The following is a 24,162-nucleotide window of genomic DNA, read 5'->3' on the forward strand; positions in this document are numbered from 1 at the left end:
GGACCAGCATCCCTCTTTCACCACGACAATGCTATGAGGGACCACTTCTCTTTCGGAAAACTATCTATGGACCGATTCTAGTTTCTTGATTAAAGCAGAAACATTCATTTGGAGTCTAAGGGTATAGATTTTATTTCCTTTGAGCTGGAAAGGTATTAGGTAAATTATACATAATATCCCTCAAGAGGATATAACTGCTCTAGGGAAGAACAGTACAATTTTTTTTCTTTTCAAGGTAAAAAATAAAAATTATTTAAATATATTCCAAATCAGTCTTAAAGAGAGATAATTTTACTTGACTGAGCTACTATCCTAGTAAGCCTTAGTTCATAATGCTTAACTAAGTGCATTACTAATGCATAACTAAGCATTAGTTCAATTTGGAGTTTCAAATGTCAAGATTTCTTATGTTGAAACTCCAAATTTTCAAAACATAAAGAAACTCCAACAAGGCTTTTGACTTGAAATTGAACGCTAAAATGTTTCCCTAGTGGATTTAGGATACATACCTCTCTGCTTAAATTGTGGTGTTTAAAAAGCTAAAGCTGGAGGCAGCTAGGTGGCGCAGTAGATAGAGCATCGACCTTGAAGTCAGGAGGACCTGAGTTCAAATGTGGCCTCAGACCAAACACTAGACACTTATCAGCTGTGTGACCCTGGGCAAATCACTTAACCCCAATTGCTTTAAAAAGAAAAAAAGCTAAAGCTACATTAACTATGTTTCAATAATTCATCTGAATTGACCTTATCTCTATCTTATAATTAAGACAGAGTTCTGAATTTACAAAAATTGAGTAAGGAACTTCATGTGTTTTATATAATCTGAAACCAATAATTTTAATCATTTTCAGATGGTAATATAAAATTTGGTAAAAAGCTATCTATATATATTATATTGCAGCTTGGCTCTAACTTATTTTTTAAAGGTTTCAAAATAAATTTTGGTACTAGAAAGTCTTTTACTGACACAACACAAAAACCACTATGTTCATCAGGAAATACAGTAGGGAACTCAGGAACAAGGCTACGGAGCTAAGACAATGCAGAGATTACTAATCTGGAAGTTTTACAAAGCAGTTTCCTAAAAGCATTTATATTTGTTTCCTACTCCACCCACCCCCAGTACTCTGGCTTTGATTAGAACCCAGGTTCATATGTCTATAATAAAATAATAATTCACAATTAAATAGCATTTTAGAGTTTACAGTGTTTTAATGAAACAAATTTCCTAATGTGAATCATGTCAAAACTAAACTACGCTTGTCTACATAAATTTAAGACCTAGATTTATAAATACCACACTACACTATGTAATTCCTACGGTCTTCATCCCTAGCAGTAGTGATAAAGAAAAACCTAGCTTCTTTGGGACTCATTTACCCAATCTAGATCACAGAATTCCAGAAGGAAAGTATTTTAGGATCTACTCCAAACCCCTCATTTTACAGATTTGGAAACTAAAGAGGTCAAGTGGCTTGTCTAACATCACACTGCTAGTGAGCAGCAGTCATTTCTGGAGGTCTCCTGACCCCAATTAGTCCACTTTTTACTACCTCCTGCTGCCTCTCTAAGCTACTGACCCCTGGCATTGCACACTCCACTGTTCTGATACTTCCTTTCATTTTAATTGTATTCAACAAACATTTATGAAATGTGTATTATGGATACTGTCTACAGAGCACTATATTAGCCATGTACAGGAAAGGTAAGAGGAGGGAGGGTTCAGGGGAAAAATGGTAAGTTTGAGTTTAGGGTATCTACAGGACATCCATTTTGAGATGTCTGAAAAGCAGCTGGAGAGGCAAGACAGAAGTCAGCAAAGGGACTGGGACAGGATAGGTGTATTTGAGAAATAAGGGAGCTGATAAGATCACCAAAGGAAATCAGATGGAAAAACAGATTTCAGAGAAAAGACAAGTTTTGTTTTGTGGTTCTTAAGTGTTCTTTAAGAATCAACTCAGGATGAAGTGAGCAGAACTAGGAGAACATCATACACAGTAATAGCAACACTGTGCAATGATTAACTTTGATAGACTTAGCTCTTCTCAGCAATGTAAGGATCTAAGACATTTCCAAAGGCCTCATGATGGAAAATGCTGTCACTATCCAGAGAAAGAACTATGGAGTCTGAATGCAGATTGAAGCATACTATTTGCTCTTTTTTTTTTGTTCTTTTTTGTCATTCCTCCTCTCACTGGTGCTAATTCTTCTTTACAACATGACTAATATGAAAATACGTTTAATAGGAATGTATATGTAGAGCCTATATCAAATTGCGTGCCATCTTGGGGAGGGAGGTGGGAAGGGAGGGAAAGAAAAATTTAAAACTCAAAAGCTTATGGAAGTGAATGCTGAAAATGAAAAATAAATTAATTAAAAAAAAGAAATCAGATTATATAATGTATTGTTTCCTTTTAATTAATTGGCCTTATTTGAATAACTGTTTTTAATGTATAAAAGTCTGTCTCCACCATATTTAGGGTCTAGGCCTAAGCTGAGGAGGTCTGGTCCCTCTTTGTTAGGTAATTGGCACGTACTGCTTAATAAATCAAAAGATTTAAAAAAAAAAAAGAATCAACTCGGGAATCACATGTCTTAAAAAGATATCTTTCCGGATCGCTCCAGCTGCTAGTACCCTCCTTCCCAAAATGACCTTGTTTCACATACTTTGCACCTCTTTTGTATGTGTACATTTATTTATACATTAGAATGTAAAGTTTTTTAGAAGCAAGAACTGGTCTTTGTATCTTTGGTGTTAAGCAATGTGACTGGCATAGCAGGCATTTAACAAATGCTTCCTGACTGACCAACACGTTAAGTTCTCAAAGTGTGGGGCACATCAAGGTGACCCTGTTCTCAGTCAGCAAGAGCGCTGGATCTGGAGCGTAGGTCAGGCCTGAGAATAAAAACTGGTAAGTCATTTCATGGAGGCAAGGACACAGAGAAAAGAAGCCATGGATGTAACTTCGGCAGTCACCCCCAGTGGAAGATGCCGGCTGGATCTACAAGAAGAAGAGCATGGAAAGGAGATGGAAAGGGGGCAAGCAGGAAGAGAAGAGAACATCAATCAAGTCAGCAGAGCTCAAGAGTGCATATGGATCCAAGGAGAATTAAAAGAACATTAAGGACAAGTGCGGCTTCACCGAGTAGAGAGCATGCCAGATAAACCCAACCTCATTTTTTTGACGGGGGTTAATTAAGGGCAGAACTAAGAGTTATGGTTGGATCATAGATTCAGATCTGAAACATAACTTTGTCAGGGAGTGGCAAGGAGGCACACTCAGTCTTGATATAAAAAATATCCTAAAAATGAGAGCTACCCACAAGTGAAATGGGTCACCTGGGGAGGTGATGACTATCTCCATCTCCCCACCCACCTCTCGCCCAAGATCTCCAAGCAAAGGAATAACGATGATTGTCAGGCCTGGGGTAGGCAGCCTCTAAGATTCCTTACAACTCTGAGATTCGGTCACTGGCAGATGAATGGTAGTTTGGTCTACATTTCTAAAAGGCATCAAACACCCTGATATTTTTCTTCTTGACAAGATGAGAGCTGTGGGCTTCATGATAGCTGGATAGGTGAATTTGAAAAGATGTAGAACAGTCATAAAGAGATAGCTAAGAACCTGAAGGAAGGTCTTCAGTGAAATGCGCCAGAGAGCTAACTTTGGTTCTACGTTGTTGACCATTTTTACCAATGACGTGGATAAAGGCAAAGATATCATGCTTACATCATCTGCAGAAGATAGTACCAGCAAAGATTACTAACACAATGAATAACAAAGTCATGATTCAAAAAGGTCTTGATAGGTTAGAACACTATGGGCTGAAGTCTAATACGATGAAAATTAAGTGGAATAGCTGCAAAGTCCTACACCTAGTCTCAAAAAATTCAAACATAGGAGATTGGGGTAGAACAGCTGGACAGCTATTTGTCTGAAAGTGACATATGCCTGTGGTGAACTGTCAACTCATTATGAGTCAACAGTATGGTATGGTGGCCTAAAAAGCTGAAGTGATCCTTGGGCAGCAGCAAGAAAAGCCTGTTGTCCAGGATCAAGGGGCCAATGCGTTCTTTTTTAAGGCTTTAGAAGAAGGGCCTTGTGAGGATCAGCTGAAACAAATGAGAATGTTCAGGCTAAAGAAGAATCAAAGAACTTCAGGAGACAGCAGGGACTTCAGTGGTCACATGTCCACCCATGAGAACACACCTGATGTCTGTGGGGTGGTCGTTCAGCCACTTCCTGAAGACACCCAAAAGGGTTTTGCATGCACCTATCACTTTTGAAGCAGCGCATTTCATTTTGAGCACCTCTGATTTGTTGGAAGTTTCTCTGCCTAAAGCTTCCCTTTTTCTAACTCTTACTCATTCTGTCCCCTGGAGTCCAAACACAGGAGGGCTAATTCCTCTTCCACATGACAATCCTCTAAGACATCTGAAGGCGTGTAACATCAAGTGTCTGAAGTTTTATCACATTAAAGAAGGATTAGGCTTGTTCTGGTCGGCCCCAAAGGGCAGAGCCAGGTCAAACTTGCTGCAGTAGATTTAGGCTTCAGAGTCAGGAAACCTGCCTAACAATTGGAGGTATGAAAAAAATAGAATGGGATGACTCAAAAAGTGAATTCCCCCTCACCAGAGGTTTTCACACAAAAGTTTGATGACCACTGGTGGGCGGATTTTAGAAAAAGGCCTTTTTCCCCCCTGGTATGGATTGGACTAGATCAGAAGTAGGTAAACTATAGTATTAAGGGCCAAACCTAGCCCACCATCACCTGTTTTTGTAAGGCCTGCCATCTAAGAATGTAAAGTTTGACATTTAAAGGCTAGCTTGTAGACCCCTGGGACTGGATGACTTATGAGGTACCTTCCAACTCTGAAAGTATAGTTATCTTTAGCACAATTTAAAAAGTTTTTTGAACCAATGCAATATGACTTTGATTTGCTTTATTCCATTTACCTCAAGATAACCAGACCTTCCTCCTGAATGCAAAGATGCCACAGACACTCAGAGTCTGGTTAAGTATTCTCAGATTGGGTGAGAAGTGACGATGTTATACAGACTGCAAATGGGTGAAAGTTTAAATATGAAGGGGGATGATCATGGAAGTCTGCTGAAGGAACTCACCAGAGATCCTTGTGGATCAGAGGTAATTGAGGATACTTTTACTTCTGGAGAAAAAGCTCATTTATCTTTGTTTTTCTTTTATCAACTCACTGGACTCAACTGCTCCCCATACTGTTAAATGTTCTACTTCTCGGTTTGGGCCAGACCCTTACAGGCACCAAGGCACACTCAGGTCTTGGAAAAATAGTTATCTGAGTGTGTGCTGGGGACAAGTCTAAGCTCCAGTCATATATAATTATAGGAAGTCTGGACCATCACGCTTTGGGACTAAGAACTGTTCATCATGGACGTTCTTATGGATTATTCCTTCAGAGCCCTGGGGAAGGTAATCAAGAGGGGGCTAGCTGCTGCCCTGAGTGGGCTGTTCCTGCCAGGGAACCTTCCCAGCTTCCCAGAGAGCTACCCATAAATGGGGACACAATTAAAATGGCCAAAGGTACCCTCACCTGAGAGTGTTGGGGATGATGAAATTTCCTGATCAAATCTGTGAATTTATAAAACAGTTGAGTTTTTGTACCTCTCTGTGGAATATATGGACATGTCCCCTTAGTGTCTCCTGGAGAATGGCTTCCAGTGATTGATGTGCACAGCCCCCAAGATATTTTCATTTAACCCCACTATTCTGGGCTGGCTCATTTTGGGAGGAAACACCCCTTAAAGATCTTCAAGTCGTCCCTCCTCCCTCTGCCTCCTGCAGTCATTCAATCCACTTCACTGGGTGAGATTTGGTGAGAGCAGCAGAGTTCTGTAAAAGACTTGGAGACTGTCCACAAACAGAGATTTCATATCCCCAATTTTTCTTTAAATGAATGCCTTGGGCTATACTCACGTGACACAGACACACTCTGGCCAACACAGCCTACGTAGTTCAATACTGGGTTCTTTTTTTTTTTTTTAAATTTTTAGGCAATTGGGGTTAAGTGACTTGCCCAGGGTCACACAGCTAGTAAGTGTCAAGTGTTTAGTCTGAGGCTGGATTTGAACTCAGGTCCTCCTGACTTCAGGGCCGGTGCTCTATCCACTGCGCCACCTAGCTGACCCAGTACTGGGTTCTTGTCACCAGCCTTGGAAAAGGAATATTGTAAATACTCAACTAATTGGTAGCCAGGGAAATAATACGGTGCCAGGAAAAGCAGCAACAAGGGCCTAAAGCTATGACATGAGGGGAAAAAGGATGAAGACCTTGCCATCTGTCTCCTATTACTGTGAGCTATTTATTGGGTCTGATGGGAAGAGCCCAAAGTTAATTTCTTTTTTAGTCTAAGCAGAAAGGGAAGGGAATATACATTTATATAGCACCTGCTATGGGCCAGGTACTGTGTTAAGTTAAATACTATCTTATTTGATCCTTCTAACCTACAAGGTAGGTGCTATTATTATCCCCATTTTGCAGTTGAGGAAAATAAAGCAGAGGTTAAGATTAACAGGGTCACACAGCTAGCATCTGAAACTGAATCTGAACTCATGTCTTCCTGACTCCAGGGCCAGCACTCTAACCACTGTGCTGCTAGCTACCTCTGAGAGTCCAAGTCCTCAGAGTAGTACCACAAGGCTGTAGAAAAAGGATTTTTCGTTGTTTTCTGTTGTGTAGAAGTGGGATTTATCAGTTAGACTCATTGCACAGGGAACTCCAGTAGCCATTTTAGCCTGCTTCTACTACTTTGAGGGTTTAGTCTACCCAGCAGGGAAGTCTACTTGGGGCTATTAGGAAAAACAGGTAAGCACTAGACTTGTAATATCCCTGTTAAAATGAACTCTCAGATAAAGCAAACTTCCTCCACCAATTTGGTTTGCAGCAGCTCTGCAACTTGTAGTCTTAACAGAAGGCCAGAACATTCAGAAGTGAAGTGACTTGCCTAGGGTCATTCGGCCACTATCTGTCAGAGGCAGGACTTGGATCCAGGCCTTTCTGGTTCCATGGCTGGTTCTCTTTCCACTGTGCCACATGGCATAAACAAAAGAGACAAGGCATCATAAATAACCAAACCTATCATCGGTGTACAGAGCTGCTTCCTCTCCTAATGCAGCTCAGCCCTTTCCTGGCCAGCCTGTTACACGATACACTGCTGGCCTACCCACCAAAGGGTGCAGCTTCTGCTTAAAGAGAAGGCCCAGGGGCAGTTAGGTGGTGCAGTGCATACAGTATGAGCCCTGAAGTCAGGAGGACCTGAGTTCAAATGTGGCCTCAGACCAAATATCTGCCACTTACTAACTGTGTGACCCTGGGCAAGTCACTTAACCCCAATTGCCCCCCTTACCCCCCAAAAAAAGAGAGAGAAAGAGAGAAGGCCCATACACTACAAGGCCTGATGGTGACTTCAAGACCTGAGGCTCTGAACAGCAGACTAGAAAGCATGTTGTGGTTAGACCTTGGGGGATTACCCAATGGGAAGCCTAATGATTTTTCAATACTGTCCATCACATTTACAAAAACTGACCACATGACAGTACCAAGACCTCGTGGACAAATGCTGGAAGGCATAAATATCAATTATATGTTTTTCAGAACATAACACAATAAAGCTGTAGTAAGAAAAATATGAACACTTAAAATGAAGGTTAATGCAATTACAAATGAATAGATCAAAGAATATGAAACAAAAATGTTAAAGAAAATCTCATTAAGATATGTGAAAATTTGTGAGATTTATTTAAATTAGTATTTTGATTAAATTAACCAAAGGCTTATCTATTTTATTGATTTTTTCATAAAACCAGCTCTTAGTTTTATTTATTAGTGCAATAGTTTTCTTAATTTCAATTTTATTAATTTTTCCTTTGGTTTTCAATATTTCTAATTTAGTGTTTAGTTGAGGATTTTTAATTTGTTCTTTTTCTAGTTTTTTTAGTTGTATGCCCAATTCATTAATCTCCTCTTTTTCTATTTTGTTTATGTAAGCATTTAGAGATAGAAAATTTCCCCTAAGAACTGCTTTCGCTGCATCCCATAGGTTTTGGTATGTTGTCTCATTATTGTCATTCTCTTGAATGAAATTATTGATTGTTTCTATGATTTGTTGTTTGGCCCAATCATTTTTTAGGATTAGATTATTTAGTTTCCAATTATTTTGTAGTCTATCTTTCCATGGCCCTTTATTACATATAATTTTTATTGCATCATGATCTGAAAAGGATGCTTTAGTATTTCTGCCTTTCTGCATTGGATTGTGAAGTTTTTATGCCCTAGTACATGGTCAATTTTTGTGTATGTGCCATGTACTGAAGAGAAAAAAGCATATTCCTCTCTATCCCCATTCAGGTTTCTCCAGAGGTCTATCATACCTAACTTTTCTAATGTTCTATTCACCTCCTTAACTTCTTTCTTGTTTACTTTGTGGTTAGACTTATCTAGTGCCGAGAGGGGGAGGTGCAGGTCCCCCACTAGTATAGTTTTGCTGTCTATTTCTTCCTGTAACTCCCTGAACTTCTCCTGTAAGAATGTGGATGCTATACCTAAATTAGTATTTTGAAGAAAATTTGTATCACTAAATATTTCCTGACAAAAGGGAGAAAGAGAAGACCAATGAATGGTATATAGAACTAAAAAACCTAGAAAAACAAATTGGTAATCTCTAAACAAATTTTTTTTAATTAAAAAAAAAGATAAACATATAGGTCTATAGGTAGTGGCAGCTACTCTGGGGCAACAGACAGAGCACCAGACCAGGAGTCAGGAAGACCTAAGTTCAAATCTGGCCTCAGACACTCACTAGCTGTGTGGCCCTGGGCAAATCATTTCACTCTGTTTGTCTCAGTTTCCTCAACTGTAAAATAAGCTAGAGAAGGAAGAGGCAAATCACTCCAGTATCTTTGCCAAGAAAATCTCAAATGTGGTCATGAAGACTTGAACACAAATGAAAACAGCTGAAGAATAAAAGGACCAACAATGCCAATTGCAACAATATAAGAAAATTAGGAGAATGGGTTTAGTCGAAGAGCAAATAAAATGACTATTTATTGTTAATAAGTCGGTTTACTTTAGGACCCCCAAGAGAAGGCGTTTTTAACCTTTTTGTTTCATGGAACCCTTCGGCAACATTTCGAAGTTTATGCTCCCCACCCACCCCTCCTTCCCAGAATAATGTCTTTAAATAAATAAAATAGGACTACAAAAGAAACCAACTATACGGAAATGCAATTATAAAAACATTTTAAAACAACAAGTTAACAAACACCAGGTTAAGAATCCTTTGTCCTAAGGAATCAATGAGCAAAATCAACGGAGACAGCTGGATTAAAAAGAAAAAAAATAAAAACCACCACCAAGATGACTAATTAGTCTTTCTGTAGATTTCTGTATGGTGAAATCTAGGAAGAGAAAACCCACTGAAGGTCACAACCAAATGGATTAAATATTTCAGAATTAATCTTCTCCAACATACAGATTTTTATATGAATACTAATCATAAAACAATTTTTGCAGAAATTAAATACCTAAAAAATGAGAGATTCAATTACTAGGTTGGACTAAAACAGCAAAAATTAAGATATTTATCTAAATGACTATTACCAAAGGATAAATTAACAACAAAATTCACTTGGAGAAATAAAATATCAAAAACATCAAGGGATATAGAGTAAAAAAGAAGTGGGAAGGAAGGCTGCTTGGTACTAACAGATCTCAAACAATACCATAAAGCAGGACTAATCAGAACTAGCCAATATTGGATATTTTTGCTATTTCCTTCTTTGCCAGCTGGAAACTGTAGGATTATGGGTTTGGTATAAATAAGCTATCAGACCTCAGCCAGTTTTTGTTAACTTTTTTCTGTTACGAGGAAGGGTTTAATAGCAGAGGAGCAGAGAGAAGAGAGATACAGAAACGAATGGTGTAAAATTGCCCTTTTAAAAAGGCATCAATAAAGTATATCTTAAAGGTGATAAGTAAGACCTAGGAAAAAATGTCTACAACAATCAAGCATTTCAAACACTCAAGAGCAAATGCTACTAAGAAAGGGACTCTTTATATGACAAGAACTGTTAAGAACACTGAAGAGTAAAAACACTAAAGAGTAAAGAACACTAAAGAGTAAAGCATCTTGGGTGTTACACCACCACAACAGAGGAAACTGTACAAAATTTAAAAGATTTTGTCAAGATAAAGTCAATAAAACTAGAATCAGAAGACACAGATGGCATTAAAAAAAAACTTTGCATAAAATATCTCTGAAAAATGCCTGACTTACCTCCAAAATCTAAGACCTAAGACAAAACTGTAAAACTAAGAATTTACATTCCCCAAAAGAAAAATGGTCAAACGATAAAGTGTTTTCTTTTTTTTTGGCGAGGCAATTGGGGTTAAGCGACTTGCCCAGGGTCACATAGCTAGTAAGTGTGAAGTCACTAGTCTGAGACCGAATTTGAACTCAGGTCCTCTTGACTTCAGGGCCAGTGTTCTATCCACTTCGCCTCTTAGCAGCCCCAAGGATTTTGTTTGGCAGGCAATGGGGTTAAGTGACTTGGCCCAGGGTCACAGAGCTAGTAAGTGTCAAGTGTCTGAGGTCGAATTTGAACTCAGCTCCTCCTGACTCCAAGACTGGCACTCTATCCACTGTGCCACCTGGCTGCCCCGATAAGCAGTCTTTTAAAGAAGAAAAAGAAACAACAATAAGCTGAAAAATAAAAATTCAGAATCACTAATAATCAGAAGAATGGAAATTGAAACAACCCCAACGTAACACTTAACACCCAGCAAATTAGCAAAGATGCTAAAAGACAAGAAGAATCATTATTCAAGGTGCTGCGAGAAGACATTCATTACTGTTAGAACTACTAATTGATTTTAAAATTCTGGAAAATAATTTAGAATTATGAAAAAAAATTAAATTGTTTATACCCTCAGACAAAGGGATTCTACTACTAGGGCTATATCCTATGGAAGTTAATGACAATAAGAAGAGACTTATAAGTAAAGTAAAAAAAGATCTGAGTAGTATTGTTTGTTATTAGAAAACTAACTAAAAACAAAGTCTGCCTAACAATGGTAATATTTGAAGAAATTAAGGTATGTGAACGTAATGGAATATTACTGTACCCATAAGTCATACTTAATTCAGAGAAATATGCAAATATTTGTATGAAGTAATAGGAAACAAAGAACACAAAGTCAAAAGGCAACAAAATTCTGATAAATAAAATGTAATTCTTAATCGCAATATTAAAATTAAAAGCTACATCCCTCCCTTCTGATAACAACTGATGAGCTAGCTCTTTTTTGGGGGGGAATGTACTTTTTAAGTCTGTGTCAAACAAAATCATTACATTTATTTTTAAAAGCACAGAAAATTGTTTTTATTTAGCATCTCACTGAATTAAAGATAATTCAATGGATTCCATAAGAGGAAAAAATACTTAGTAAAAATTTTATACTTTGGAAAAGAATGTGTAACAATTAAACAGGTTCGAGAGACATAGTTTCTGGGTCTGGGTAATTTAATAATTTTGTTAATAAGACCAGTATGTTTATTAATAAAAGGATGGTCATCTGGCCCTCTCTCTTAGACCAAAGACCATCCGTGGCAGGCTCACGGTTTATATACCCTTCAAAGAATAGGTGTTTCATAAGGGGCTGAGAGTGACATCATGTGCACCCTTGGACAGAGAGACTATTTCTATACCTAGACCACCCCAACCTTAGGCAATTCTATTCAAAAAATTTATGCCCCACTCAAGCCTGAGCAGAACACATGCAGGTGGGTCTTTTTCTTTTGGTTAGGCATTGGGGTTAAGTGACTTGCCCAGGGTCACACAGCTAGTAAGTGTTATGTGTCTGAGGCTGGATTTGAACTCAGGTCCTCCTGAATCCAGGGCTGGTGCTCTATCCACTGTGCCACCTAGCTGCCCCCCAGGTGGGGTCTTGAACAAGAAAGTTAGTCCAGTCTCATCATCAGCAATGTCCTTCAAGAAACTGAACTTTATAAAAATCATAAGTACTTTAGGAAAAGGGGAGAACTCTGGATCTCCCCAAATCATTGGCTACTAATAATCATTTCTCTCAAATGAAATATTATTTTTTCATACCACAAGAAAAAAATTAAAAGACAGACTAATTGAGTCAATTCAAAACAGTATTCCTATATTGTTATCAAATACTTACGAGCATTCCTCAAAGACTTTCACCCTTTCACAGCCTTCAGGAGGTTCCCGTTTAAACATATAGCTGTTGTTAGGTTTTGGTGAGGTGGCATATTTGGGCAGAGGAGAGTTGTTCCCATTTTCTGAAAAGAGCAAAATAGTGGAAAACTTACTAAAATATAAAGAAACATACAAAATATAAAATATTTAAAACAAGGAACTCACAGCATGCTAATTTGATAAAACCCTAACAAATGTAGGAAATCCCTTTACCAAATCAGTTTTCTATGGCAAAACTTAAGTCATTTCCCATCTTCCTATCCTTAATTCCTCTTTCAAGGATCTACTTTCAACAGTGTAAATCCTTTATAAAGGGAAATGTGATGTAGTCAAAAGAACACTGGATTTGGAGTCAGAAAATCGTGTTTTAATTCTGGCTTTGCAATTTACTACTTCTATGACCTTGGACAAATCACTTTTCAGTCTCTACTGTTTATTGCTCAGTTTCAGCTCAGAGATCCTAGGATTTGGAGTTGGAAGGGAGGGAAGGAATCACTGAGTTTCTCATTGCATGGATGAGTGACAGCTAGTCAGAGAGAGACTGACTTGCCCAAGGTCACAGAGGTTGTAGAGTCAAGAGCTGAACTCTGAAAGTCAGACTTGCAATCTCATCTGTAAGATAAGAGGGGAGGGCCATAGAATTTTAAAGTTTCTTCTAGCTCTGAAATCCTAAGACCTTATCTGTAAATACAGTGTGATAGTCTTAAAACGTAAGAGTCCCTATGACTATTTTAGACTCTAAATTAGGAAGTATTCCTGAGTTACATTATATTTGAAGGAGAAGAGTCAGGGATCAAATAGTAGTAAATTCAGTAGAGAATCCAAGAAACTCTCATTTTGGCTTCTCAAAGTCTGTCTTCTGGTTTTCTTAGCTTTCAGGTTGTTCTCTTGGTCCTGAAAACGTCCCAATTGTTCTGTCTTATTTACCATTCATCTCTCTTAATTCTGGACCACTTACACATCTATCTTTATGCTCATTTCCTGAGTTCACATACAGTCTTTGCTGTATACAACCATTAAATCTCTACCTCCTACCCTAACTTCATACTTACTTTAAATGTACAGTCCTTTCTTTTTAAATCACAGTTCCATTTTATAGGAAAACCAATATATTGCTACTTTGATGTTGCTCTCTAGTACCCAAAACTTTTTAAAACTAAGCCCACCATCTTCTACTATGACCATGAATCAATAATGTTTTCTTGCTGTTCAGTTGTTTCATTCATGTCTGACTTTTTGTGACCCCATTTGGGGTTTTCTTAGCAAAGATACTGGAGTGGTTTACTATTTCCTTCAACTCATTTTTACAGATGAGGAAACTGAGGCGAACTCAGGTCTTCCTGACTCCAGGCCCAGCGTTTTATCCATTGTGCCATCTAGCTACCCACTTTGCCACAACAATAATGCTTAGTACTTTTTAATAAGTAGGTCCAATTTATAACTTTCAAAATTTATTTCATTCTTCTGACCTGTTCTATTACCAAATGAAAATAAAGCCCTGTCAAATCTACCTCTAAAAGATTTCTTACTTTTTATTTCCAATTATCACAGGACTTTATCTATAATGCTATGATACCCTCTTAGCGGGCCTCCCTATTTCTATCTCATCTAAGCTTCCCCCCCGCCTTTAAATTATTACTCTATTCAATTATCTATAGTGGCTCCTGCCTCCAGTACTTACTATTAACTCCTCAGCCTACCTTTCAAAGCCCTCCACCAAAATGTCCACCTTGTATCCCACCAACCTCATTTCTCTACTCACCCATTTTGTAGCCACCGCTCCAGACAAGCTCTATGTCAATAATTTGCTTATTCCCATCTCTGCATTCCCTCTAACTCAAAGGTACTCACAACAGCTCATGAATATCCTCTACTAATTCATAGAGGGCTCACAAGCTGCACTGGTGGAAGGCATACTCACAGCATACCCATTAAATCATGGATCCTTAAAGGACTGAAACAACGAAGTTAGAGGTCACTTAAGTGTTCTAAAACAAGTTCTCGTTCGTACGTCTCATTTTCGCAGCTAGACTGTAAACTCTCTGAGGGAAAAAAATGCGTTTCATTTCTTCTGTAGATATTATGTGACCCCTATGGTATCTAGTATCATGCAAAATGGCAGTGTCACCACTTTGGAGCTTGAAGGGACCTTAGAAATCATGGTGGCCACCCCTCTCATTTTATAGATGAGGATACTGATGCTCATGAAGGTTAACTGACTTGCTCACAGGGGTTAAGTATCAGACCTAGTCTGTCTGGCTCCAAATCCAGCGTTCTTCCCAAATCGGCCCCCAAGATCCAGAGGAGCCCCCATGTACAGGAAGCAAATGTGCTTGTTCATCTCTTAGCCTGGACTTCTGTACATAATGCGAAAGCTTAGAAATTCTAACTGGAGACAAAGGTCAATACTGACAAAGGATGTTTTAGAAGAGGAAGAGTTACTTTCAAGCATGTACATACAGTACATGAAAGTAAGCCAACAACTTCTTGAGAAGCGCAAATCCTTTGTAATTTGTACATCTACGGCTTAGGTTAAATGGTCACTTCTAAAAAGTAATAAACATTTTATTCTTTTAGATAGTTTAAAACAGTGGTGTCAAATATCAATAGAAATGAGGGCCACTAATCCTTATGAGAACCCCCAAGGGCTACATATTGGTTTAGTTTCGAAGTGCAATATTACCTATATTTTATTATATTTTTATTTATTTTGTTAAATATTTTCCAAACATTTCATCTGGTTTGGGCTGCCCTTGTGAATGTTGTGGGCCAGGTATCTGACACCTCCAATTTAAAACCAGTTCTTCTCCCCATCCTGTCTCCATGATTGGCTTTACTATCATCTTTGTAGAGATAACTCTAACTATTCCTCTTAGAATTACCATGAATTCTGGATCTGATTATCAGATTTATCCCTCTAAAGACCTCCTAAGATACTTTATTGATCTATGATGTACAGAAGGAGACAAATGACCTGTACATAACAAAACATTCAAAACCAAGAGGTCATGCTCCTAACACCTCACCAGTAAGTTCATAGTTTATATCACCAATACCTAACTTAAGGATGGCTCTCTCATTTACTGTCAGTGTAACCTTAGTTAGCAGGCAAATCATTTAACCGTTTTACTCTAGCTCCTCATCTGTAAAATGGGGTCAACACCATCTGCTCAGCCTTTAGAGCACTGTTGAGACAATCAAGTGGCTATGAGAACATAATGTAACTGTAAAGGGCTATACAAATATAAATTATCATTATGCAAAGATAAAAGGAAAACCCAGAAATAAAAGTATAACCAAATCCTTTTCAATTCTCTATATGAATAATGAATATCTTAATTCAAACACCTTAATGCTCTTAAATACATGCTAGAAAATGAGTCCAGTGCAAACTCTTACTAATATGATTAGCAATTAGGATTTAGACTGTAAGAGTTGGATAAACTAATAATAGCATTATTTCCTCAGGGCTATACCTTTATCTCTGGGATCAACAAGAAGGTCATCAGCAGAACAAGGGCTCTCTTCACTACCTTCATTTGAGATGGTAAGGAATGAAGTGGGGGACACAGATTGGGAGCGGCTGCTATTGTTACTTCCCCTGTCTGCTCCACCAGGTGTTTGGGTATCAATACTGCGCGTACTACTACTGCGCTGTACCAAGGGAGGAGGTGCACGATGACCATCTGGAATATCTTGTGGCTGTTGTAAATAAAAAACAAATTCTCCACTTAATTGTTGATTTGTAACTGTCCATTGTCAACCTTCTCAAAGCACACACCAAGGGTTTTTAAACTACTCCCTTTGCCCACCACCTAAGTTGTAAAACTCACATCTATTACTTCCCTTTGTGTTCAACAGGCCTAATTAAAGGGAAAAAAGTCACAAACCAAAAATTTGCTTCTTTATAGCAGTATAGAGAAATAAGGACGTGACGTGGGTTCAGGATCAAGGGGACAAAGGGTCCCAGTAGCGTTTTACCTGATGATCCTTTGGCTTTCCTTCCCCAAGACACCCTTCATCTTTTTAGGTCTGGTCAGAGGGAAGGGGAAGAGTGGGAAGACCTCACTCTTTCCAGAGAAGACAAATGAGGAGTACTGAAGCCATCTGTGGCCAGTACTGAAGAGACCTTTCAGAAGTAATCAATGTTGGCCCTCCCTCTCCCTAAGTGAGTCCAGAAGGAAGCCGCAGAGAGAAATAAACCAGATGTGACTGTTTATATAGCATGGCTGATGGAAGAAGGTGGGATTTTACCTGCCTTCTGAATGGAAAAGAATGTTATTTCTTATTTGCAAAATCAGAGGCCAAGATTCCTTGTTAGACCAAGTCAGAAGTCGCCACCTCCCCCCAGTAAAGTCGAAACAGTGGGTGCTCTATCTCAAGAGCTCAGGAACTCCGCAGAATGATAACTGTGCTGGGCTAAGTGTATGACCCTTGGTTCTTTCCTTCCCTTCTCCTTGTCAAAGAACTAAAGAGATTTAGATGAACACAGTCTGAAACAATGAGTTGAAAATGAGCAACACCCAGATTGAATTTTATGTGTATGTGTTCTTAGAGAAGGAAACCAATGGAGGTCAGCACTTCTCTGCAAATTAAAAAGTCTGAGAGAGTTGCCAAGAGTGCTTGGAATTTAGCTAATGGCCTGGCCCACGGCACACACACAGCCAGGGTCACAGGTATGACTAGAACACAGGTTTCCTGGCGTTAAGTCTGGTTTTCTGTCCACTGTGCCTCACATGGTGGCATGGTTCAACAGCAAAAAAAAAAAAAAAAAGATCTCTAGTCTGATCAGGTCACTCTGAACCAAGAACTACCACAGCCTAAAACCCTTAACTGATAACCAAATACTAATGAATATGAAGGTTCTTAATATGTAAAATTTCAACTGTCAAATACTAGGTCAAAAAACTGAAAATTTGCCAGAGAAATGGGCAGGTACATAAATAGCCCTTCTCAAAACTAATAACTAGATATGAGTAACAATTTAAATAATTTCTACACAAAAACTCAGACATCCCCTCTCCCCAAAAAAGCTAACTTGGTAGAGTGTGAAGAAATAAAACAAAACAAAACAAAAAACAACAAAAAACAAACTGTGTTAAACTTAAAAGAGGCCTAAAATCTTTTTGCTATAAAAGACAAAGGCAAAAATGAGCTTACTTTCCCTTTTTTAATTTTCCAATTATGGATAATAAATCATCTGGGGGAAAATATGAACGATGAGGCTTTCTATATAATTCAATTTAAACATGTATTACATACCCACTCTGTAGAAGGCACTGTTTTTTAAGTACTGGGAAATACCGAATCAATTGTGTAAATAAAATGTGTTAAGATTTTAGACAACAGAATACTCACTATAAGCTGCTCTTCCTTTTCTCCAGTTTCTTTAATTATTATTTCAATTTCCTGGTTCAACCCTTCCACACTATTCCGGAACCTTGACCCTGTTGATTTGGTGATAGGAATCACTGGAATAAGTATACTCTTTGGAATGGGAGTCTAAAGAAAACACAAAAGAGGTTTAATGTAGCATTTTAATTCTCTATTCAACTCAATAAACATCTATTAAGCACCTACCAAAAGTAAGGCCCTCAAGCTAGGTGTCCGAGATAGAAGGACAAAATGAATACATAATAAACTTTGAACAGGCTTAATAATTACATATTTTATTTAAAAAAGCATCAAAGTTTATAGCTAAGAAACTATAATTTGCTTTCTTACTCTAAAATAGAAATGAAAATTGTAAAAATTAAAATTCAGGTTTTAATCCCCTAGGTGTGAGACAGATTCTTCAAAAGTTTATTTATCAAAATGTTTAAAGTATTTGGGTGTTTGAAAAAACAAAAACAAAACTCTAAGAAATTTTCAATTTCAGAAATCTTTTCCTGACTTCGACAATTCGTGTCAGTTCTCTCTGGAGTACAACTTAAGAACACTTTAGCATCAAATTCTCTGTAGCAGAGGAGAGCAAATGAAAATACTTCCAATGTCCACATATGATAGTGAAATTGTAGCAATGACCACTTTTCTGTGAGACAACTGCTGCATCTATGTAGTGCAGTGGATAGAGCAACAGGCCTGAAGTCAGGGAAGACCTCAGACATCTAACAGCTGTGTGACCCTGGGCAAGTCACTTAACTCTGTTTGCCTCAGTTTCCTCGGCTGTAAAATGAGCTGAAGAAGGAAATGACAAACCCTCCAGTACCTCTGCCAAGAAAACTCCAAGCGTGGTCACGCAGAGTTGGACATGACTAAAGCGACTGAATACCAACCACCACCACCACCACCACCACCACCACCACCACCAACAACAACAACAACACTGTAATATTTTGGTTTTAAAAGGAGGTGATGCAAATCACTTCTTCCTTTTCCAAAGTCTATTATAGCTAGTGTGTGAGTGTGTGTGTGTGCTTTCAATCTTTAAAATTTTACTAGACCACATTAACTTTAAGAAGAATGTGACTAATCATGTATAAATACAGGATATTATCAGCTTTCCTGATAAGATGGCCAAAACTAATATATAAAACATCTATTAAGAGATATATCTTTATAACCTTCACATATTTAAGGCAACTGAGGACCACAGATAAGGATGGTCATTTTGCATATCCCTTGGCCTTATTGAAGGACTTTATTCATAAGGAACTATGCTTCATTTAGGTTTTCCCCACTACTGACACATAGTAGGTATTTAATAAACAGCTACTGATTGATTTATATCATTAAGCAGGATGTACATCATCCTACTTTGTGTTACAAAGCTGGCCACAGAATATTCTTTTCAAAAGTCCAGTAGTCACCATTTATGGGAAGGGACAAGCTTAACAAAACTGAATAGCATTAAAATGAAATTGGTTTCAGGAATTTGTTAATGAATCAGCCTTAGTGACAACTGACACAACTTCTAAATTATACATTATTTGTGTGTATATGCATATGAACATAAAGAAGTTAGTCTAAAGGACCCTTAAGTTGTTAAGAGATTGGGTAATATACAGGTTTGTTTGGTTTTTTTTTAGTATCAAGAAGTTTATTACAGAGAAAGTCAAAAGGATTTAGATGTTTCTGGCCAGAAGCAGGCTCCACCCCTCTTTAGGAGGGGTGGGCAATATACAGTTTTTGTATTTATCAAGTGACAGTTAACCTCAGCTAAAAGGAGGGACGCAGCTAACTTACAAAGTTCTCTCCTTCCCCACTGCACAAAGCAGAACTTCGATGGCAGATGAAAGAGATAAAAGGAGAGGATCTTCTTCTGGCTCCTTAACCCTGACCTTAATTTTAGTAAAGTCAAGAATGTTACTTAGAAAATAAAGGGGTAAACTGGAGAGCTGCCACACAAGCATCTATAATACAGCTATGTAATCTATGTCATCCCCTTCAATAAACCACAGAACTACAGCTGTTCCGGAAGAGGTGTTAAAGTAGTCTAAAGAACATAGATGCCTACTAAGAGTGGACAGATGCTTCACTTTTGCAAAAATAAAGGTCATGACTAATTAAAGTAGGCATGAAATAATAATTACAAATACGGAAAGGGCACATTAAATTTTGGCACCAGATGATAGAGCTGCTGGTTTCAAGTTGGTATGAAGTCTCATTTCAGAAATGAACTAAGGCACTTGTAACTGCAGAACCAAGAGCAGAAACAGTACTCTAGGGAAGGGGTAGCAGCAAAAGCAATGGTGGTAATTGGAAACTCTGTTATAGAATCCCAACTTACAGGTCTTGTATATGTAAGAGTTTGCATATAATCTTGTAACAATTCCAACAAAAGTACCCAACATTTTAATACTAAAAAACTTCCTTGAACAGCTATGGTTACATAAACAATTCTCAACAACCTATCTAATTAGAACCTGTTTAAACAGTAAGCATGCCCAAGTGTTAAGCATTCTCATAAATTACTGTTCCAGCTCTAAATGCACTTCCTAAGTGACTCTACCAGTGTAATAACTCAGTACTTCTTGGTACAGTGATGCCACCCTACTTCTTTACTAATGACAGTGACCTTTCAGCTAGATAAACTCTCGAGAATCTCTAACCTATTGTTTCATAGTTTTTCTCAAGTGTAGTTTACTCAATGCCAAGTATTTCCCAAGTGGTTTCTCTCCAGCTTTAGGGGGAAAAAAACACATGTCTAGCCAACATTCAACCACCTCTATTAGATATAAATAAAAAAAGAAATTTAGTTAATCAATACTAAGCATCTATCTTGAATATATCATACCAGACTATGAAGGAGAATTAAGACATAGTTTCTGCCTTCAATAAGGGTACAATTAAGGAAAGAAAATAAGATATACTATTTATCAAGCTAAAAGAAAGATTTTGCTGGAGGGAGAAGGAATATATTTTTTTAAGTTTTAAGGAAGCACAAGCAATGGACACTAATAAAGATTTCTTTTCTGTAAAATGAGAGGGCATCTGAGGCATCCAACATGCAATGTTACTTGCCTGAGATTTATAATAAAAATGAAAAGAAACAAAAAAACACCTTACATTATTAACAGAAGAGCTTTAAATAGCTAAAATTTCTGGCTATTCAGCCAGGCTCTGGGGCAATGTCTTGGTTACTTTAACTATGGCAAAATACCTTTATTACTTAAGGGAACTACTGAAAGCAAAAGCTGAAAGTCACTACCATTGATATAAATTTGAAGTTAGAATTAACATTTGTCCCAACTGTACACATTCCATGGTTCTGAAAAATAATTCAGTCTATTAAATAACAGGGTTATCACTAACTTGACCAAAACTCATCAGTAACTGGAACTTGGCTTACAACTGTCCATTTCTGCATAAAGTTAATTAAAATGATTTTCTGGACTTTGTTGGAATTAAACATATACCAGTACATATTTCTAAAAAGCTAATGGTTAACACATTTCATCACTTATTAATAAAAAATCCACATATCACACCGATGTACTTCTGTTTGTGGAACTCTCTGATGAAACAACCTCAATGCCCCTTAGACTAGATGACATTTAAAATTACTTCCTTAAGGCTAATTGTTGTCCCTAGCACAAATATAATATATGCATAAAAAAGGAAAAACTGAAACCATAACAATATGTGGTACGTCTGTCTATCCATAAACTCAAGATGAACGGGGAGTCTTGACTGATTTTTCGAGGATTAACTGGGAATCAAATAGGAAAACTTGTTTCTTTCTTTGTTGAAAAACAAATTAACTCACCTCTTTACTTTCCTTAGTATAATGTAATGAACACAGCTATATATTTCTTTGAGAATTCTGAATCTTAGAATGCCTCAAGTTAATGATTCAAAACACCAATTTTTATTTGCAAAGCACCTTAAAAACATAAGGTAAAATATATTAGGATGAATCTCTATTGATCCTTGGTTACATAGCTAGGAAGTTATGGCATACGTATTTTTACTCCAGAATAAATTCCTGATAACTGTTTCTTTTGTCTTGTTGCATTATTCTAAAAAGTAGGACATTTAAAACAAACTCTAGCCAATTAAAGGTTCTGGTCAATAGTGTAAAATTAATAATGGCTGAAAATTAACACATTTTAATAAAGAAATTAGTCAACTAGTCCACATTACTCAGAAACTGAATTGAAATGAATCCTGTAAAGAACAAATATTCAACTGTGAAACAAGTATTCACCTGGGAAACAAGATGGTAGTCTGACATGATTCAGGAGAAGTAAAGAAAATGTTTAACTTAAGCAGAGATCTAGAAGGCTAGAATGTGGAGTGAATCAATGTTAGAGGTAAAAAAGGAAAAACCCAAGAAACAACTTGGATGAGAGAGAGGTCTCGAAAAGGAAATCGATGAGAATTGCCAAAAGGATAACAAATCGACTGTTTTTAAAGGTTAAAGCTATGGCAAAGGCTCTATCTAAATGGAACCTCATCTATCCTAAGGACTTGGGAAGCAGTGTGGTGTAATGTAACTAGATTTGGAGTCTTAGGACAATGATTTAAACTGGCTCAAATCCCTGTGGACTTCAGTTCTGTAGTATGAGAAATGACTTTTGTCCCTTCTAGCTGTCTACCTCTATGGTCCTACAACTTCACACCTAGTGCCTCTCCCCAAATCTAAGCCACCTTTCCTATAATTGTCTGTGTGCTCATTCCTAACACAGTTCTCCTTTGGTCTTGGCTGGCTCTAGCAAAAGCTTAAAACTTCAAGAAAAACAATTGCTATTACCTAGCCAGAGAGGTTGGCAAAACAAAAGAACTAAAATTAGGGTGTGTCCAGTTACTGCCCAGTGGCAGCTGACAGTAAAGAATTCTGCCAGCACCTGTACAGACTCTGGCTACAATAACAGGAATCAAAGCCCGGACAAAGAACTGAGAAAATTTCTGGTCAGTTCCACCCTCAGGACAGGGCTTCTTTCAAACTACGACATCCAGATAATTGCCTGATTATGCCTTCTTTCTTTCAAAAGATGCTAATGAACATAAAGAACAAGCAACATCCCAATCTTCTACCCTGATTTTGTTTCAAGCAACTTTCAGCCCTCAAGTGAGGAATGATGTATACCGCAGGGATGGTTTTCCTGCATTATTTTCTCGAAGGATGAGTGCCTTTTCTAGACATTGATGATGAAGAAAGTTGTTTTTTCTTCCCCTATTAGAAACCTGAAAGGTATTTTTAAAAAAATAACACAAGTGAATCATAGGATTTCATGAGGAATAACAACTCAAAAAAGTACCTGAGATGCTCTATCATAATATCAATAGATTTTAAAAAGTAACAATATTCCTATACTTTTGTTGATGGAATAGGTCACTTCACTCTTAGGAATTTTCATAGATGTGGCCTTCTATCCTGGGAAAGGAAATGTCCCAGTGATAGTCATCTTTCTGGCAAGAGTCCTTACGCATTCACTCTTAAATATTGGTGGAGTCTGCCAAAGATGAAGGCAAGTGGCTAAAAGTCCTCATGCAAAAACAAGAAGAGTAGAAGTCTCCTCTCTTATGATTGCCAATTGCTCTAAAATCTGCCTTTAAAAAAAAAAGGTTAATTACTTTGTCATCTACTTTTATTCACTGTTCTAAGTTATTATGACTGCATTTATGGCTGATGGAAACAGAATTTCAAAAATCACATTTAAAGAATTAAAGTCTAAATGTTCAATAGTGTAGTACTTTTTGCTTAAAAAAAAACCCACCACGGAATACCACTAATTATTTACTTACTGACATTTACACAACATACTTTTGCCAAAGCAATGATGATATCTCCCCACCAAGATCAGTGATTACAATGTAGGAAAATCTCCTTCTCATCACTGCCAAAATACAGACCAAAGACTATTTGGTCACTCACAATCTTACTTCCCTGCATCACCAAGAGGGTAGGTGACTTTTCCACATTCACACAAACGTTACATATCAGAGTAGTACTTGAAGCAGATCTTCCCCAACTCAGGGGTCACTTTTACCATAACACAGACACCAGCATCTGTGTGGTTTTTACACAGGAAGACCACCAATCACATCAGTAAATCCAGCTGAAAAGAAAAACAACCCAGCAATTGGTTTGGATAATTTTTTTTAACTGACAAAAATGTCTTTAGATTTTTCAACTGATTGATATGCTATCCCAAACTCTGTTTATCCTCTAGACGTCAACACTGTCACTAGGTTTTTGTATAATTTACTCAATACCATTTACAGATCACATGATTACATGTCACATGATACAGACATGACAAATGGTGGAATAGGGTGGTATATGTGGAAGGAAAAACTGAAAGAAAAATTATTCAAGCAAACAGGTAAACAAAATTACACATACAGCCATGAAAGCAGGAAATATCAGTTAAAGAACATGAGTGTCAATAGCAAAGTCAATAAATATTACAAAAGTAGTAAGTCCTCCTCAGAATTTAAAGAATTTATAGCATAT

The 24,162-nt window shown here is 37.5% G+C and overlaps 1 protein-coding gene across 2 annotated transcripts in view; it reads right to left on the reverse strand.

Annotated features, from left to right (window-relative positions):
* The window catches only part of FAM117B (family with sequence similarity 117 member B), a 116,906-nt gene that overhangs the window by 6,528 nt on the left and 86,216 nt on the right, over positions 1-24,162 (reverse strand). Inside the window, exons 5-7 of one of the 2 annotated variants that reach the window (XM_020972826.2) lie at positions 17,619-17,762; positions 15,794-15,962; positions 12,223-12,343 (exon numbers count right to left, since the gene is read on the reverse strand). In XM_020972826.2, the coding sequence (XP_020828485.1) occupies positions 12,223-12,343; positions 15,794-15,962; positions 17,619-17,762 (434 nt within the window). Of the gene's footprint in view, positions 1-12,222; positions 12,344-15,736; positions 15,963-17,618; positions 17,763-24,162 lie in introns of both variants that reach the window. The other variant, XM_020972825.2, reaches the window with a different exon arrangement.

Source organism: Phascolarctos cinereus, unplaced genomic scaffold, assembly GCF_003287225.1.
Source record: "Phascolarctos cinereus isolate Bilbo 61053 unplaced genomic scaffold, phaCin_HiC Scaffold_7;HRSCAF=346, whole genome shotgun sequence".
In the NCBI taxonomy this organism is placed as follows: Eukaryota; Metazoa; Chordata; class Mammalia; order Diprotodontia; family Phascolarctidae; genus Phascolarctos; species Phascolarctos cinereus.